Below are 20,392 nucleotides of genomic sequence, written 5' to 3'. Positions count from 1 at the left end.
GCAATAATGCTGCCTGGCTTCCCTACAAGATATACAGTCGCTAAACTTTACAGGAAAATCGTGTGAAGGCTTTGAAGCTTTTCAACGACATAATGATAACGATTGGATTTAATAATAGTGCCTTACCATGTTCTTGAAGTGTCTCAAAGTGCTTCATAGGATTTTACTATAGTGTAGTGACTGTACATTTTGTATGCAAAGTTTTGGGAAGTGTATTGAGCAAGAATATGAAGTAATGGGGTCTTCAGCTTTATATCCAGAGGGATAGAATATAAAAGTGAGGCGATGATGTTGAATTTATACAAAACCTTGGGTAGACCACATTTTGTGTATTGTGTCTTTGTAAAGCTATTTGTTTTATGCAGGTTATATACTTCACTGGTGGCTGTAATCCCAAATTAGACAGTCTGTGATTAAATGATTCAGTCTGTAGGAAAGGGCAGAGAGCTAAACTGCTCTCGGAATGAAACACAGCTTGATTTCAGATGTTGTTCTATTGCAAGCACATCCCATCACTATACGGCGCTAATGTTTACAGCTGGTTACACTGTGTGAGCTCCACAAGAGGGAATCAAACACCTTATTGACTTAATTGGAACTGGCTGTGCAGTATATGAAATTGACTAACATTTTCTCATAGAGAATCTGAAATAAATGTACCCCCCCCCCCACTCCCTCCACCATGCCCATTCAGTGCTTTGGGATGTCCTCCCGATGTGACAGGCGCTCTATAAATATAATTTTATTGTAATTTTGATGTTGTTGCAGCTTTGATTGATGTGTCGCTTACCTGATGCAGTTGAAATCCCAAGAACTCTACAGGTGTATTCCAGCCCCTTCCAAATTCTTCCAGCATCCATTTGGTTAATCTTGCACCATTTAGAACTTTTTTCCTCTTTTGCTTCCCCTGTGCAACTCCCCAAAAAATCAAACAAGCAATGTCTGCACTCAGATGCTTGATACACACATGCCCACACCCACAGCTGAGGAACACCGCTTTGTTCAGCTCTAAAAGCAGACAGTGGCTGCAAATTCTTCCAGCCTCCAAAGGCAATGTCTGATCTGTCCCTTCCCTTCACTTGTTATGTTTTGCAAACAAGGACTTCAGGGGTGGTTTACCTATTAAGGATTGGATTTGGACACTTTTAACTGGTTCATACTCCCTCCTCCCCAAGGTTACAGAAACTGTACTTTAGCATGTTTTCTCAGTGCCAGGGTGTTTAATTATTGCCCGATAATGGTACCCTCTAGCCAAGCTCTTGCTCTCGGACACGTAGTGAGTGAATAAAATCGTTCAGCAATTCTTGACTAGGTTTCAGAGAAGCTTAAAGTCTCTGTTAAGAGTCACAAGAGGCTTACGTGTTGAACAGTTCCCTTTATTGTTTCTGTCTAAAGTTTACTTTTCAGGTTTGCGACACACATGAAAAAAGCAAAAGTATTTATGATTCACCTTTCTGAGATCGATCTTTGCAGCAAAGCTTTATTACCCTGGACTTTCAAACGATGCCCTTTTCTTTTTGAAATCTGGGGTTACTTAGTGACAACTTGCCCAGGATACAAGTTTCCTTGAAATGTAATGGTTGAAATTCAGGAGCATTAAAGGTGCCTATTAATGCATTGGTGGTCTATGCCCAGGCCAGTTATAATATATAATAATACATGCATTTCATTAGGCGCCTTACATCTTCGAGACATCTCAAAGTGCTTCACAGAAATATACTGTAAAGTAAATTGACTGTATATTTTATGGGTGAAATGATTAAGTTATAACAACAATAATAAACATTATCATAATAATCATAAACATAATCATTATCCTTGTGCTTGATATCGCTTCCATAATGTTAAAATGTCACACAAGTGCTTCTGTCAAGTGTGACTGTGACTAAGGTCCTGTCTTTGCTGTTCAGATGGATGTTAAACACCCGTGGTACTCTTCTGGAAGAGAAGAGATGTCCTGGCCAAAAAGTTGTTTGGCGCACATTGCTATGTGAAAGTTGGGTGCTGGGTAGCCTACAAATATACCATCGCTACACTCAACAGAAAGCTCTGTGAAGAACTTTGAGACATTGACGTTAAAAAGCAAAGATTAATATTTATAATATTTAATATTATAATCACAAATAAGGTTTTCAATCTATGTTCCTCAACAGAACATAAGCTATTTCTCTTTGCCTGTCCCATGTCCATATCTGCCATTGACAAAATGTGCTAACTTTATTGCAGATGACCAGAGAAAATACCAGAGGCATGAGAAAAAGGCATCTCACCTTCCCAGTTCTCTAGACTGGTTATTGGTGTATGACAAAATCCTGGCATGGTGGATATAAAAGAGGAAACATTTTGGGCAAGTGGGAAACAACAGACATACCTGAGGAGTGTACCTTTATCTTGATTTTATTATCCTTCGGATGTGATGTTCAACTGAGGTCCTGTCTGCCTGTTCAGCGGAAGGATAAAGATCCCATGGCATTATTCAAAAAGAGAAGGCAGTTTCTCCTGATATCCTGGCCAACAAACTTCCAGATAAAATTGATCATTCACTTCACAACTGTTTGTGGGACATTGCTATGTGCAAATTGGCTGCCTTGTTTGCCCAGAAATACAGTCACTCCACTTTACAGTAAAACCCGTGAAGCTCTTTGAGATATTCAAAGTGATGTAATAAAGAGCTATATCAAGTGTGAGGAGTATCATTTAATTATCTTAGGAGAAGAGCACTTGCTGCTGTGTGATGCTTTCACTCTCCATAAACTGCCAATATAGGCTGGCTGGAATCACTAAACAAGGTGCCCTTGATCAACATCTTTCAACAACAAATTGCATTTATTTAGTGCCCTTCACTAAATAGAATAATAGAGTTTGGGAGCTCTGTACAGTGGCAAGGTTGGATTCCAAAAAAGAAAAAAGGGGAGGTAGTCATGATTGAAAAGGTAAGTTTTCAGGTGGGATTTAGAGATAGATAAAGATGAGGTGTGGTGGAGGGATTGAGGCAGGGAATATCGGAAATGCAGCCTCATTTATTTTTCTCCTCTGTGTGCATGGTAAGCGATTTGAAATGTACTTCATGAAAAAGACGCTATATTAAAGGCAGTTGTTTTGGTGGTGGAGTGGAGTTGATGTGTACAGAACTCTTCTGCTCAGATAACCTGCATTATCCAACCTTTATTTGGTTGTATCTCACTGAGGTTCTGTAGTGAATTGGTGCAAGGAGCAAATCACAAGGAAGTATTATGGTTGTACAATGCTTAGAAGGGCTGAGTTCATTCAGTGTTTAATCTCGTAAATACAGGAAGTTATTATAGTGGAATCCTGACAAACACAAACAAGTTGCTTGCCAGATAATGATGGGCCCGGATCAGCCTTGCCGTACTCTACAGATAAACATAATGCTAATCCTTGTACCACGGCCCATTTAGTCATTCATTCAGCAGTGAAAACTGAAAACAGCACAAAGCACTGTGCAAGAAAGCTGTCTGTGCAATGCAATCAGTATAGTGGTTTTACCACTCCTCTTAAGCTTCCTCAGAGCCTGAGTTGCTTAAAGCCACTAGATAATAATCCTCACATTTGGTACAGTGCCTTTCATGGGAGGACGTCTCAAGGAGCTTCACAGGGTAGTGACTGTGTGTTCTGTGGGTAGATGCAATAGAGTGGAACTGAGCCATGCAGACTCGAGGCAATGCCTTGACCCTGAGAGATGTGATTTCAAAGGGCGGGGGAGGGGTGGTCTATGTCAGCCCTGGCACTGCTTCATGGATCCTTAGATAAGAGAGATAGCATTAATAGCATTAAAAATATTAAATCTTCTCCAATAATGATTGTATTAATGGTGGGACGGAGGCAGCAAAGAACACACAGTAATAAAAAATAAAAATAATTATTGTTTTTGATGCTATAATGTGAATTACATGTCATTTTTTATTATTATCTCATAGCGCTCCACAGATAATTGCTGGCCACTGTAGTGACTGTGTTTCTGTAAAATAAATAAATACAAATAGGACAGAGTGGGTCTGAGCAGAAGAGTGGGGATGGAGGTGATTATAGAGGTCGGGAGGTGCAGGACTGTGAAGGGATTTCAAGGTCAGAACCAAGAATCTGCTTTACTAAGAACGTGCTCCCGAGGATTATTTTAACGCACTCAGACGTTCACTCTTTCCGGATCACTGCTCATTGGAAATACTGATCAGGTAAATCTCGGGATTACAGTGCAGGACACAAAGACTCAGTTTCAATGAGCAGAATTTCCACCTGCAAAACACACTCACTACACTTTATAGTAAATCCTGTGGAGACTTCAAACGTCCTCACGAAGTGGTAGGCCCTGTATCAAGCGCAAGGATTATTAATCTAGAAAGGGATCAAACTATAAATAAAACATGGATCTCACTGAACCTTGTGGAATAACCCTTTAAGAGCAAATAGACAATTTACTGGAACCAATGAAAGAAGACCAGGAAATATTTTTAAAAATCTGGGAGGAACACTTGTGGGTTCATGGTTGGAGTATTGGAAATAGAGAATAAAAGTGTTACTTAATACACCAGTGTTGTGAATTGAGAATCATTACAAAGCTGGCTGGCCACACCTCCGCTCTGCATGAAGGATAGATTTGGACTCTGGCCAAAGTACTTTTCTACCACTGATATTGTAGAGGTGAGGGGGGAAGGAGCAAGGACTAAACAGAGAGCTCTTTGGGAAAGCCGGTACAAACATGATGGTCCAAAGGCCTCTTTCTTGTGCTGTAGATGCCTACAGCTCTATGTCCTGGTCCTCAGCAGTGCAGGATTCCAGCTTCACCTTGAATGTTTACTTTGTGCCACACTTTGTCAGGCACATCATTCTGATCTGATCAGTGTTATTTAAGAGCGATTGGTGCTGGAGTCCAACAAACTGCACCCTATAAAGCCTTAGGTCATTGAATGGACTGGTCAGAAACGTATAAGGGACCTTTTTGTATGTTATATAAAAACACACGCTGGCTGTTTAACGACGCTTAAATCAAAGACACCAGTTAGCAGAGATTAACCACCCACTCAATTGGATAAGTGTGTTTTAGCCGATGCTCATTTTCCATGTGTTTGTTTGGGATTTTCACCATGTGAGGTAATTTCTCCAAAGTAAAACAAAGGGTAAGTTTGAGCAGCACTATCCTCATGTGAAACCAGCAGGCACGGGGTTCCAATTCCAACAGTGGTCTCGACATTTTCACAAGTCAAAAGGCAAGGCAAGAAGGCAATGTAAGATGACGTTCCTATGCAGTGCTGGGGGGAGTGTTATGTTGTTGCAGGTGCCATGCTTTGGATGAGACATTAAACTGAGGCCCCAACTGCCTGTTCAGGTGGACGATAAAGATCCCATGGCACGATCTGAATAGAGACCGGAGTTTCTCCCGGTGTTCTGGTCAACAGTATCCCAGATGAAATTGGTCGTTCATTTCAAAGCTGTTAAGGGAACAATTGCTGTGTGCAAACTGGCCGCTGTGTTTTGCCCCCAAAACACGCAGTCACTACACTTTGCAGTAAATCGCGTGAAGTGCTCCTGACATGTAAGACATTATACCAAATGTAAGGATTACTTTTTTTGTATAAGGAAAACATCAGGAATTCAATGCAACTAGATTGGAATTTGAAGCTCATGAGCTCCCCTTTGTGGCCAGTATGAGTATCCACGATTGAATGGACTAAAATATAATAATACTTGCATTTGGTACAGCACCTTATCGTGGCGCCTTATTATTTGTGATCCAGGATAATATATATATATGTACAAACTTTTGAGTTTGCCATTTAGGTTTGCTGATCCTTAACATGATATCTAATATTGAACAAACAAAATATTGATAACAAAATCACTGAACAAACATATTTTTATATGCAAAGGTGACCGACCTTGTGTACTGTGATTCTTCGTGCACCTTCTTTCCTCAAGCTGTTGGTCAAACCTCCATCAAGAAGTTAACAATCCAGTCTTACACTAACTGACGGCAAGACATTTTTGTGATTGAATGGAGTGTGATGTGAATGGACCACTCTGCATATAATGAAGATTTTAATTATCTCGTTCATCACTTTAATAATTTTTATTGCAATATTATCGTAATATAATGTTGTGCAGTTATAATTAAGCAACAGTGGATGCCCGTGTGTAGTGTAGCAGGAATGACAGAGCGATGATCTGAGAATATCTGGCCAGATCAAACCACTTACCCTCTTCCTCTCCCATCTCCAGTATTGTACAAAAGGCAGGTTAAAATAAAAAGGCTTACATTGTGCCTGTACCACCCTAATGTTTCTGTAAAGTGTTGTGACTCTGTAGCTCAGTGGTTAGAGCATTCGCTTTGCAAGTGAGAGACCTGAGTTCAATTCCAGGCAGGTCGAAACCTTGGGCAAGTTTCCTTACTCCACACACACTAATAATAATCCCTCTAAAAAAACAAAACAATAATAAATTGGTCATTTTCAATCCATGACTGTTTGTGGGACACTGCTGTACACAATTGGCTGCCGTGTTCGCCCACAAATATACAGTCGATTCACTTTACAGTATATTCTGTGAAGCGCTTTGGGACGTCTAGAAGAAGTGAAAAGCGCTATATGAAATGCAAGGATTATTATTATTATTATTGTGTACTTCTAGTTGACCTTGGCAGCCAAGGTTTCGCCCTACGAAATCAAACCCGGGTCCTCTCGTTTATGAGGAGAGTGTGCTAACCACTATCCTACGGGAATCCCTTCTCGAATAATGCCTTGGGATCTTTTGAATCCAACCTAAACAGGCAGACGAGATCTCTGCTTAATGTCTCATCCAAAAGATGACACGTCTGACACATGCTATATCTGCACTGCACGGGAGTGTCATCCTAGACTATGAGTTCAACGTCCCGGTGTGGGAGCTTCGACTGACAATCTTCAGACCCAGTGGAAAAAGAATTACTGGCTGAGCCACGCTGGCACAAACTGTTGCAATCTTTTGAATCTTTGTGTGCTGTGGGGTGGCCAGCCTTTTTCTTTGGGCGCCTTGTCATTACCCATTTAGTTACCGTTCACATCTGTCAGTCTTCTCTTCATATAATAAAGAGGTCTTCAGTTTATCACTAGTGTACAGCATTCTAGCCTGTGGTCCCATTATTTGAGCAAGATAATAATTTTGGCTCAGGGCTAGCAGGAAAACACTGAGAAGTATTATCTCTACCAGAGAATAAAGTCTACTGCTCTGGATTTCCTTAAGGAACACGGCCACCCCTAAATCGTTCAGTCTTTCTCATATGTGGAATGAGCCAGTTGCACTATTCTCCATTACTTAATACTTGCACTGTGTCAGCATGCATTATAACCACTGGGCTGTGCTATACACTTGGACATTGAACATTGTCCTTCTCATCAGCTCTTCAATTTGAATCACAATCCTTGCATTTGATATACATTGAGAGGACACTTCACATGATTTATTGTGAAGTGTAGTGACTGTATATTTTGCAAGCATATGTTACATTTTTTACAGTACCTAATTCTATGAAGCCTGCATTTTGTTTCAAAAGCTACTGGTCTGGGATCACACAGAAGTATTTTGAAAACAATGCCGAAATGTAGCATATATAATGTGAGCACCAGACCTGAGGCCAATCCTTTCTTGGATTGAATCCCATCTGGTCCACTCAGGTTCACCCTTTACCCCTAGGTGAGTGTCTCACCACTCCTGGAGAGGTTTGCAGTAATCCAGGCCAAGGAGATAAAAGATAATTTATATTTTAATAGTGCCTATACTTCAAAATATTTTACAGTAATTGTAAAGTGAAGTGACCTTTTTATTCAAGGCAAGCATAACAGCCATTTACACACAGCGAGCCCTCAGGTTAATGACAATATTTTTATTGGGTTGGCCATGTCAATGGGAGAAGCTGTCTTCTCTTTTCATTAAGAGTCCTGGGATCTTTAGTGCCCAGTTCACAGTTCAAGCTGGATGGGAGCTCAGTTTAACATTTCATCCAAAATTACCTGCGGTAGTGCAGTGCTCCACTAGTATTACATTGGAACACCAGCCTGGGATGTGAGCTCCAGATTCCATGTGAAATTTGAACCCATAATCTATTGCCCTAACAACAAGTGTGAACCAATTAAGCCAAGGTATTGAGACAAGTGTTCAAGCACACTCAATGGGAAGAACAGCCTTGGCGGAACAAGTATTGGATTTGTTCTTATGTTAGCGATTTCTACTAATGAGTTCATATTATTGGCAAAAAATACATGAGATGCGTATTTCTCAGCTCTAACTCAAAGGCACAAGACTTGAGTGGCAAATGTTTTTTCCTGGTTCAATTGCAGACTTTGAGATGTATAAAATGCTTTGATTTCTACCAAAACCTCACCTGCATTCTCCAGGTACAGGGAAATCAGGTTTGCTGCTCCCTTTCTCCCCCCTGCCATTCAACCAAGTGTAAGGATTATTATTTAATCATTTACCCAAGGGAGCGATGGCACACTTCATTTCTGACAAACAGAAACTGCACAACTGTGAGCTGAAACTGGAGACTCTGAAGCACAGCAGGGATTTTCAGCACATGTCAAGCTCCTGGCTGATAGGAAGATCTAGAACTCCAAATTCTTTGCGCACAAAACATTGTGGCCCTGCTGTGCTAAGCATCTACCTTGGCCATGCCTCCCTGCATAGTACTGTTCTCACCAATTCTCCAATAAAATTGGATTTTCTCTGCATAGCTGTTTGGAGTGAACAGAAAGGCTTTTACACAAGTCATTCCACTTCACAGTATTGATTTTTGAAACACTTTGAGATGTTTCAATACAATATAATACATGGTCAGGATGCAGGAACAAGGAAAATTATGTAGGATGCATATTTCAAGTGCGGGCGGACAAAGAGAGTATGTATCTATAGATTGAATAAATCCAGCTGCCTTGTGTTGTATTCAGCAACAACAACAAGATTCCATTTATAGAGTGCCTTTCACGTCGGGAGGACGTCCCAAGGCGCTGTAATACCTACAGCCATTAGTCCAGTAATGCAATATGACTGTGGGACAGCATGCACATATAAGTACCATCATACACATATGTACTACTTTACACACAGTGCCCAATGCACATGCATGTAGCGCTGAATGCACATGTGCCGTTTAATACACATGTTCTACTGCACACATTCACAAACGTAAACCAATTTGCTGTAACATTAGAAACTGAGAAAGTATTAAAGACAATCTGATCTGTACAAATGAGATTAAATTCATGTAAGAAACATAATTCAAACACACTCTGCCAGCAATGTTGACTAATATTACTCTTACTCCAAAATAACCTGTTTCCTGTTTCCAATGTCACATCTTGTACTTAATTTTATGTTTAAAATTAATTATCAAGGATACTGAGTCGATGAGGTGCCAGCTTCCTGTCCCAGCTTTGGACAGTAAGTCAGCCCACTCAGAGAGTTTTCAGACTGGCTTAGCTCCAGCCCAGGAAATCTCATTGTTTCCTGGTCTTCAGTCTCTAAATAATCCTTTATAATTCATTTCTAAAATAAATCAATATACAGTAATACCCTGATAGCTCCAAGGGAAAAGGGTTCAGTGACGAGTTATCAGGAGTGGCGAGTTAGGCATATGTATAAATGTATTAATAAATGCGGCCGGAATATTGACAGCATGATGACTTAAGAGGTGATGAGTTATCAAGAGTTTAATAATAATAATTCTTGCATTTGAAATAGCACCTTATCACATCTTCGAGATGTCTCAAAGAGCTTCACAGAATACACTGTAAAGTGAATTGACTATATTTTGTGAGCAAAACACAGCAGCCAATTGTGTACAGCAGTGTCCCACAAACAGTGGTGGATTAAAGTGACCAATTTCTAATTTTTTTTNAAGGAATTATTACCCCCGGAAAAGTGATCCGCAAATGAACTAACAACCGGGTTCCTATTTACTGCTAGGTAAACAGAGGCCTGTGTAGTAAGGAAACTTGCACAACGTTTCGCCCTGCTAGGAATCGAACCCAGGTCTCTCACCTGCAAGGCGAGTGCTCTAGCCACTGAGCTACAGGACTTCAGGTTTATTCTATAATGAGAGCGGATCAGTGTGTTTCTCAAAATATTGAATGAATAGTCATTGTATTCCAAAGTTACAACAATGATTTACATTTATAGAATGCCTTTCACGTCAGTAGAGTGTCTCAAAATGCTTCACACAACTGATAGGGGAACACGAGTTGGGGGACAGCTAAGGCAGAGAAGAAGGTGACTGAACAAAGTAGTTCAGATGCCTACAGGTGATGTCACCAAGTGGGAGCATCTGGTGAAACAAAGAGGTCTAAGGATAGATAGAGAGATCCCTGAGGAATGTCATGTGTGATTTGTGCCGGGTTGGGAGGAGAAGCCGTTGGAGATAACATGAAGACTCTAGGATAGATAAGAGAGAAACTAGCTACAGACTAACTGTGGAAATGAAGAAGGGAGGAGCGAAGCTGGTTAAAGATGGAGTGGTCCAAGGTGTCAAAGGCAGTAGAGAAATTTAGGAGAACAAAGAGGCAGAGAAAGCCATGGTTGCTGATGGAGAGAATATCTTTGTGATTTTAAACAGAGCAGATTCGTTGCTGTGAACCAGGCGGAAACCAGATCGGAGGAGTTTGTCTTTGTTTAAAGAATGATTATTTTGTCAATTTCTTCCACAATTCTTTCTCCTGACATGTAGTTTTAGCAGCCTTCGTCTGCTAAGTTACCCAAGTGGCCATTCTTCATGATGAATGGCAGGTTATTCAACAATGGGGAGCCGAACCCGACACAGTACTGCCCTCACCAGTACCTCACCCTCGATTATGAGTTCAAATATGCATTCAGGGTTTGAACCTACAACCTCCTGTCCCAGAGACAAGAGACAAGAGTCTTACCGACTGAGCCAAGCTGGCGCATACATTCGCAGCTAATGGAGCCTACACTCACAATATTTATTTGGAGTGTCAACGCTTGGAGACTTGAAATTGCACAACAGTGTGATATCTATGTAATTGCTGTCCCAAAGCACAGTCCTACCTTGAGCCAAAACCCCTCAACTGTCCTCTTTGGTTACAAATGGAGGCTTTCTGGTCACACGATTGTCTTCAGAGTTGAAAAGTATTTTTGTTTCTCCTGATACCTGGAATCTGACGCACTGAAGCCCATGGCGCAATGCCTGAAGCGCTTTGATGTTTTAAGGCAGGAAGGTCTGTCCGCTGTTTCTGGCACTGAAACACCACCCTGCTTGACAGCAATGACAGATCAATGCCTATTAAGTGTGAATGGGAAACAATATCACTTTTCCCATGAGTTTATCTTCTGGAATCTCCCTGAACTCACAACTTAAACAGCATTTGATTATAGCATGCATTTCATTAAAAAAAATAAACTGTTGTGCCAACTTTCTCATTTAAAACCAAAGTAGTTTGTCAGGAAAAATACAGTGTCAGCATAACACAAGTTTCCAAAAATGCCTACACAAGAACGTATATAAACACACATACAATATTAGAGTCTAAGCTGACACTCCAGTGCGGTGTTGGGGATGTGCTACATTGTTGGGTGGTACCGTCCTTTAGATGAGATGTTAAACCGAGACCTCATCTGGCCTGTTCAGGTGTACATGGCACTACTCGAAAGAGAAAGGAGTTTCACCCGATAACCTGGCCAACAGTCCCCCAGATAAAATCAAGCATTCACTCATGGCTGCTTGTGAGACATTGCTGTGTGCAAATTTGGCTGCTGCGCTCACCCACAAGACATAGACTTACAGTAAATCCTGTGTTTTGGGCATCCTCGCCACAGGAACGGTGCTATACCAAATACCAAAAATGCAAGAATTATGATTATTATTATTATCCAAAGAGCTCCAGAATTTTCCAATCTGCTTGAGGAAAATGGTTTTACAATCTCCACCTACTGCAGTCTCCACATTATATCGAGCGAGAGTTATACATTGGTTATAGAGCAAGGGTTATGGAGAAGGATATTAGACTCTGTAGACTGAATATAGAGAAGTGGGGTTATAATAATAATAATAATAATAATCCTTGCATTTGATATAGCGCTTTTCACGTCGGGAGGACATCCCAAAGCGCTTATACTGATTATAGAGACGTTGCTGTGGAACACATTCAGAGAATGGTCATCAATCAGATAATAACCCTTAAATGTCTCAAAGCATTTCACAGGAATTACTGTAAAGTGTGGTGACTGTGTATTTTGCAGGCAAATACAGATGATCTATAAAATCCAGTCCCGGATAGAGAACTCAAAGCCACCTTAGTGCCATCCAATATCACTTCACTGCTCCTCTTCACTACCAGGATTTAGGTGCTGGACTTTTGTTAGATAAAAATAAAACGTTTTACATTTAATGGGAGTTGGAGTGCGCCGCTATATATTTGGCACTCATAGCCAAGAGCTAGTATGAGAGAAGACTGACAACAGGACATCCCAGGCCGATGGGATGCAAACAAAGCCCCTTGCTGCTGGGATCTTTTCCAAAATATCCCAGAACATTAAAACAGACATCCCTGTTTGTTGTTATAACACCACAGCTTTGCTCTTCGAGTGCCAGTATTTGTACATTTAATCACTCCAAACCCCATTTTAATGATGCCCTGGTTCAAATACAGTGCATTTTTTTTGCTGAGTCTCGCTGTTTTGGGGCCGTTCTCAAAACAAAGAAAATCACCAATCATTTTTCGATCTTGCCACAGTTGTTTGCCACTTGGCCATGCAGCACTGTGAATAAATTTGTGTTCTTAAGAGAACCACAAAAATGTATAAAATTCGACAGCTTTCAAAACAAAATCGAGTCCCAAATGAGTCTGGGTGAGTCTGCGGAGAGATGTGACATATTTCATTGTCAAACCCAGTGAGTTTGCTGGATAGAGGCAGGAGGCTATAACGCAGTTATCACAAGATTGGTTTGGATGAAGAAGGTCCTTTGACCCTCTAATCTCATCCTTCTAGAACACACACCCTACTGTCCTTGCATCACAACTTTTTAAAGTTGTGTCCTCACCTCAACTAACCTTCCCGACAATCTGTTCCAGTCATTGATTACCCTCTGGATAAAGAAAAACTACCTGGTGCCTGAGCTGAAATTGTCTTTTCAAACTCCAGTGTCCGCTTGTTCTACTGCATCCGAAAGTGTTGGTCTGGGTTTATTTTTTCAATCCCTTTTAAAATTGCACAAGTAAAAGTGGCAACAAAGGCACGTCTGGTTGTGATGGGAGCCCTTGGCAGGAGTTGTAGGTTTTTCAATTATCCTCGAAATCCTCATAAAGCTCAGCAACGTCTGGTTACGGCAGGAACTGTCAGGTGAAACAGATGTGATTGTATTTTTATAACACAAAGCAAGATCAGTACCCGCCAACCAGTACTGAATAACATTCAGCACTGTAAAACCTGGCTGAGAAGTCCATATACTTATATAGTCTGCTGACTGAGACACAGTGCCACAGAGGATAGCCATATCATTCTGAGTGGGACAAAAATTCCCATTGTGCGAACTCAAAATGCTTGGAATAATTTAAATTGTTAGCATAATTTAATCAGGAATTGTTAATGTAAACTTTTGACACAGTCACTGGAGCTCTTGTGTTATAAATGTGACTTTGTGCTGACCGACCTCTGTTATCATCAGTGGAGACCTCTAAGCCCAGTAAATTGAATTCCGATTAAGGCTCATTTGCAGGTTTTGTACAATGTGAATAAGGATTAGGTTTATTAACATAAACACAGCTGCTGTACTTTGGGTGTAAATGCTGCTTTCCACAGAAACAAGAAATATATGTGAATAGACAAAGTGTGTACTTATAGTTTGATTTATAAATTGTGTTCCATGGTTAGGTGTCTTTAAGGGGAGAGAGGGAGAGAGAGTTAGAGATTGTCAAAGGTTTACAGTCTGAGCCAACCAGGTAAATCGAGGTGTGTGGAGTAAGGAAAATTGCCTAAGCTTTTGCGCCACCCGGGAATCGAACACGGGTCATTTCGCTTGCAAGGCGAGTGCTATAACCAACAGGTGAAAGGACTCCACAAATTTATGCCCAGGCTGTGAGTGAGGTGTTGGATGTCAGTGGACAGAAGAAAATGACACAGATCGTGCTTGTACAGATGCCAGGCTACAACCCACAGTGGACCTGACCCACATTTGCACTCTGCAAGAGAGCCCCTCTGGGTGATCTCTGGAGTACTTGCATTTGACGTGAAGTTATTTACCTATATCATCTTCAGCTGTTTCTGAAACCTTTCCCTGGATTAAAAAACAGAAAGGAAAAATCATATGGGGCTTTGAATCGTCGCCGACAGCTTGTAACCTGATGTTAGGAGTTTTGTCTTTTCATTGTTTAAGCAACCCGGTGGAGTACTTTGAGCTGTGCCTGTTTCAAAACACATGGGCTGTGATGAGTCTCACAGTTTTGTGTCTGACCTGGTGTCAGCCAGTGGGAGTGGGAGCAAATGCGTGATTGACACCTTGTGTACAAGACTTATTGCTTGTGCAATCTGGGGACTTGCAAATGCCTGGTTCTTCATGCTACACAGCTCCCCCCACTCCATCTCTTTCACTCCCATCACCACTTGCATGAGCCATGTTGTGTGTTCAGGTGGGCAACCTGGTCTCTGTGGTGCACGTTAAATAGTTACGAATGGATGGAGAGGGACGGGGTTGTTACTCTTTACAACTAGAATGTTGCGTGTTATCCTTCCCAGATCTTTGCTGCGATGGAGCCAAAGGCAGATGACATAGACTGGGTTGGCACATTCTGACTCAGTGAGTTTATGGAGACGTGCTTTGTTCATGCTTTTGAGAGAAAAATCCAGAGGCTCAAAGGGTCTTATGTTAAGTTTAAGACTTGAAATTTGAGAGAGAACAGTCTTAAATTCAATCTTAGTTTAATCATCTTATTTCTCCAAATTCTGCAAGGTCTTACGTTTGGTTTCAAGCCTGAGAAATTTTGGATTTCAGGTGTCTATTTGTGTGTCAGCCTGGCTTTGTTGATAAGCAATTCCGTCCCTGAGTCAGAAGTTTGTAGATTCAAGCCCAACATCAGGACTTTGAACTCATATAATCTAGGCTGACACTCCAGTATAGAGCTGGGGCAGGACTCCATTGTTGGAGATATAGTCCATTAGATGAGAATTTGAACTGAGGTCCTATCTGTCTGTTCAGATGGACATTAAAAATCTCAAAGCCCTATTCAAAAAGAGAATTGTCCTGGTGTCCTGGCCAATGTGATAAAATGGATCATTCACTTCATGGCTGTTTGTGGGGCATTCCTGTGAGCAAATTGGCTGCTGCCTACAATTTATACAGTCTTTACACTTTAAGATATCCTCCACATCATGCATGACATACGTCTGAATACCTGGCCTGAGATTGAGGACTTGGCTGACCAAGGGATAAGAACTTCAGATGAGTAATGAACCTCGGAAGCGAAGGAATGCATGACAACAACCTCCCAGACCAGAAAAGCGTTTTGCCCCGGGGGTAGTGAACACTGGCGCAGAAGGGTCGAAAGCGAATTGAAATAACAACAGTGCCTTTAAACATAAAGTAGTCATTTGATTTTTTTTAAAAGACAATTTCAGCTTCTGTTTGTCGTCTTGCATTACTTGCCTTGACAGCCTCAAACGCTCACTGAAAGATCAAACTTAGGGCACAAAGAACCCTCTTGTGTTGAGAGGCACCTTTTGAGTTAAATACCGACAACATAAAAGGTTGTCAAACAAAGGGTGCGCTCTATAAACATCTCATTAAATCAAAATTATCATGACCTGGGATAATCTTAAAATAAAGATTGGGATGAACTCAGCTGGGATTGAACTGAATGCTTTCCTTCACAGATTTGATATATTCTAAGGGAATTGTTTTATTTTAATCCTTCCCTCCCTTTTCCGCATTCCCAGCAATAACTCTATTTACAAATCTCCCAGTATTGGCAGTCTGGTTCCCATAACCCACAGTCGGCCAAACTCCAAATAGCCAACAAGATAGCAGTGTGGAGGGGCATTGATTAATGTCCAGAGGCTTTTCTCATTGAGATCACATACAATCTGTGTCAGGTAAGGTCAGAGAGGGTTGTTTGGGTTGTTTTTTTAAATACTATAAGCTCTCAGGCTAAAACTAGGTGGAATTTGGGGTGTTTAGTGTTGATTTGGATCTTGGCATTTTATTCCAGCCATTCCACAAAAACATTTGGAGAAACCATTATTTCAGACTCATCGAAACTTTTAGCTCTCTGTAGGTTTTTTATTCTATGGGAAAGTGGACCGAAGGCACAAAGGATAAACTTAGATTGAGGAAGAATAGGGGTTTCAAGGACAACCATCCACAACCAGTGGATATACTGGGTCTCACAGGCATCTGCAATTTGAGGGATAAAACCAAGTTCATGAGGTTCTTTTATTTTGGTCACTGGGACCACCCTACCCATTAAAGCTTCCAGGTTTAACATAAGCCTAGTGGGAAGGTTTCTAAGCCCCAAAGGTGAGTCTGCTTCAAATCTTGCTGATGAGCCAGGCTGGCTGGTCTGTCATCAACAAAATAATAATAATAACAATTGTATTTAATACAGTGCCCTTTCATGTCAGGAGGATGTCTTAAAGTGCTTCACAGGATATAATAATAATCCTTGTATTTGATATAGTGCCTTATCACATTGTCAAGACGTCTCAAAGCGTTTGTATATTAAAATAGTAAAGTGGATTGTCTGTATTTTGTGGGCAAAATGGGGTAGCCAATTGCGCACAGCAATGTCTAAAAAACAGTCGTGGATTGAGTGACCACATTTTTGCCTGAAAAGTGACTGTGTATTTTGTAGGCAAAGTCAATGCTGGGCTGACCCAGAATTATGGTCAGCCAAACACGAAGTGAGGCAACCTGATGACACCTTCTATTTGCAATGATTCTGCTGAGCAATTATCCATCCATTGCTTCCACATTGAAAAAAANTGAACTCAAACCCACAACCTTTTGACCCTGAGGTGTAATTGTTACTCACCATGTCAAACTAACTGACCCGTCGCAGTGTGGTATTTTTGGGGGGTGTTTGTTTTCAGAGGGTGCTGAAATGTGTGAGGATTATGTTGGCGTGGTATGAATGAACATCAGTGTAAAACTCACTCTTGTGGTGGGTTTGATTTATAATGTTCGCAGTCCATAACTCAGCTTAAGCTGCATTTCTCAGGTCAGTATTTTCTTGCTCTGTGCAAGCACAGCTTCCACCTTATTACCTCGATGTTATAGAGAGCTGTAGATGCCTGCGAGATCCAGAACATGCACCTGATGCATTTCTCCTATACTTTAACATAATTTCAGTGAAAGGTATCAAACCAAGTTGGTATCTTGAGGCAATGGACCTGATCGCTATCACAACATTAAATGCAAGGATTATTATCTTGTATATAATAAACCTGCCGGCCTGGCAGATTTGAAGAAGTTTTGTCTTTGGGATTGAGAAGTCTTCCCACTCAGCTCCTGTTAAACCTGGAAACCCACAAAATATACAGTCAATTCACTTTAGAGTATATTCTGTGAAGTGCTTTGAGATGTTTCAATGATGTGATAAAGCACTATATCAGCAATGATTATTATATTATTATTATCTTTGAGTGTCCTTATATTGAAAACAAGAATTATTAGTCCATTATCTTAACCGTGGGCAGAAAGACAGTGTAACATTAACAACAACAGAAAACTGACTTCAAAATCAAGACTAAATTCAACAATTAGTCAAATTCTGTATATAATAATAATGATGGTAATAAAAAAATCCTGGCATTTAGCATAACACCTTTTCACATCATCAAAACATCTCAAAACACTTCACAGGATTTACTGTAAGGTGTAAAGATGCTACACTGTGCGAAGGCTGCTATATAAATGCAAGTTGTTGTTATAAAATTTGATCACTCACTCCAAGTCTGTTTTTGGGATATTGCTGTGCGCAATTGGCTGCCGTGCTTCGCCCACAAAATACACAGTCAATCCACTTTACAACACAGTATATCCTGGGAAGCGCTTTTAGACATCTCAATGACTTGATAAGGTGCTATATTAAATGTAAGGATTACTACTAATATTATTATCATCTATTTAAAGGCAGGCAAACGCCTACAGATGCTTTTCAATCCTACTTTAATAGCTAGGTATTAGGTAGAAATTTACTCCACATATTCTAGACACTAGGCTTGCAGAGAGCTCTGGGTACCTGGAAGCTGTGGTATACAAGGGGGGGGATAAAGAATAAATTTTTGTGAATTTCTGCTCCTTTCATTTAGCTGGTTTTTAGGCAATGGCCTGGGAACAGGTTTGCTTGTCCAGTCTCTCAGCTGCAGTAACCTTCAAGCTTCAGGGAGACAGAGGTGAAAAACAATTGCACGCAAACACTGCAGACAGAAAAAGATCAAAAGTTAATGAGTTTAAAAGCTCCCCAATGCGAAACAACACTGATCGGGGTAGTGTTACCACAAATGACAGGCAATGGGAAAATTCCAATCATGTTTCTCTAACGAGTTCACAGTCCTCCATCCCGCCCCCCGCCCTTTGCTGTTACGAAAGCAGAATGTACAGTGACAGGCAAAATGATAACTAAAAGCATTTCTGGAGGTTTAATAGTTCCCAATTGAAATGGAGCACTCACACGAGAATCTGCCCTCAGATTTCACTGCTCCCCTAGCTCTTCATACCACCTAGTCAAAGAGGCCATGAGGCGGGGGGGTGCGGAATGGAAAAAGAACGTGAGAGCAGGGATGCTTTTCCAAGACTGGAGCCTTTTATCATGGAGTGGGAGCTCAAGGCCCAACGTGGGGCTTGACCCTATGGACGTTTGACCCACAGGCGAGAGGGTGGCTGACTGAGCCAAACTGACAAAATCTCTGCCGTTTTTCCTTTAAAAGTCTACCTCGACCATTGTAATTCAGTGCAGCTCAGTTTCTCTCCTTTCTGCAGCTCCCTCACTTCTCCACACTAAACATAAGGGAATTTCAAACACTTTTTAAACAAAATTCTAGACTTTTAAACAATCGAATGGTTTTCTTTTCATGATTTTTTTCGTGCACTTTACTTCGATTATTGAGCTGCCACAGAAACCTACAGAGCATAGTGAGGGCTTCTTGTAAATTTAGCAACACCACAAATAAAACAACACAATGGAGGCATTGTTTGTCGAAATCACTAAGATCAGGTAGGTTAAAAATAAATGCATGTTTCTTATATAATAATAATCCTTGCAATTGATATAGTGCTTTTCACATCTTCTAGACGTCTCAAAACTCGTCACAGAATAGACTGTAAAATTAATTGACTATATATTTGTGGGCAAACCACGGCAGCCAATTGCGCACAGCAGTGTCCCACAAACAGTCATGGATTGAAGTGACCAATTTATAATTGTTTTTTTTCTTGAGGGATTATTATCAGGTGTAAGGAAACTTGCCCAAGGTTTCATTCTGCCCGGGATCGAACCCAGGTCTCTCACTTGCGAGGCGAGTGCTCGAACTACTGAGCTACAGGACTCCACTCTGATTTGTTATTTTGTTAATAGGTGTCAGGCCGGCTCAGGTGGTATCACTTTCACCTCTGAGTCAGAAGGTTGTGGGTTCAAGCCTAACATCATGATTTCAAACTCGCTGTGCAGGCTGCCACTCCAATACAATAATGGGGTCTGCTGCATTTTTGGAGGTGCCGTCCTTCAGATGAGACATTAAACCAGATCCATCTGTGCTTGTTCAAATGGACATTGAAGACACTCTTCATAAAAAGAAGGCAGTTCCTCCCGGTATCCTGGCCAACCATCCCCCAAATAAAACTGGTCATTCACTTCATGGTTGTATGTGGGACATTGCTGTGTGCAAATTGGCTGCCAAGTTTGTCTACAAAATATACAGTTACTACACTTTACAGTAAATTCTGTGAAGCTCTTTGAGACATCTTCCTAACCTGAAAATCGTCCTATCAAATGCAAAGATTATTAATAATAAGGATTAATTATCATTACATATTATTAATAATATATTTAGAGTAAAGAATGCAATAAAAATAGCCAGTGAACATCTGTGTGCATGCACATACACATACACCCACATACACACAGAATTTAGCAGAATTTCCAAGCTGTATAGCAGATAGATAGATGAGCTGTTCTCACAGTTAAACAGTAAAAGTCTGTTTCCTAGCCAGGTCCTTCTCTCTCCTATTGAATATAGAGTAAACATTTGAGGGAGGGGGTTGGAGTTACTGCTGCCTTACCTTTCTGCTCCTCTTGTTCTTTGGCTTTTATTTCATTTGGATTAACACCTCCCTACATCACTGCTCCCCAGAAAATTGTTCCCAATACTCAGAAGAATAAAAAGGAACCAGTGTTGAAGTCTT

The 20,392-nt window shown here is 40.8% G+C and overlaps 1 protein-coding gene across 3 annotated transcripts in view; it reads right to left on the bottom strand.

Moving 5' to 3' along the window:
- The window catches only part of rassf4a (Ras association domain family member 4a), an 83,414-nt gene extending 82,209 nt beyond the window's left edge, over positions 1-1,205 (bottom strand). Inside the window, exon 1 of one of the 3 annotated variants that reach the window (XM_042336616.1) lies at positions 791-1,205. In XM_042336616.1, coding sequence (XP_042192550.1) covers positions 791-860 — 70 coding nt within the window. In that variant the 5' untranslated portion in view covers positions 861-1,205. The remainder of the gene's footprint in view (positions 1-790) is intronic. The other 2 variants (XM_042336615.1, XM_007899047.1) reach the window with 2 other exon arrangements.
- Positions 1,206-20,392: the final 19,187 nt, after the last annotated feature.

This window comes from Callorhinchus milii, unplaced genomic scaffold, assembly GCF_018977255.1.
Source record: "Callorhinchus milii isolate IMCB2004 unplaced genomic scaffold, IMCB_Cmil_1.0 Scaffold7, whole genome shotgun sequence".
Taxonomy (NCBI): Eukaryota; Metazoa; Chordata; class Chondrichthyes; order Chimaeriformes; family Callorhinchidae; genus Callorhinchus; species Callorhinchus milii.
The sequence above is the reverse complement of the archived record's forward strand: the minus strand, read 5'-3'. Positions and strand labels throughout refer to the sequence as shown.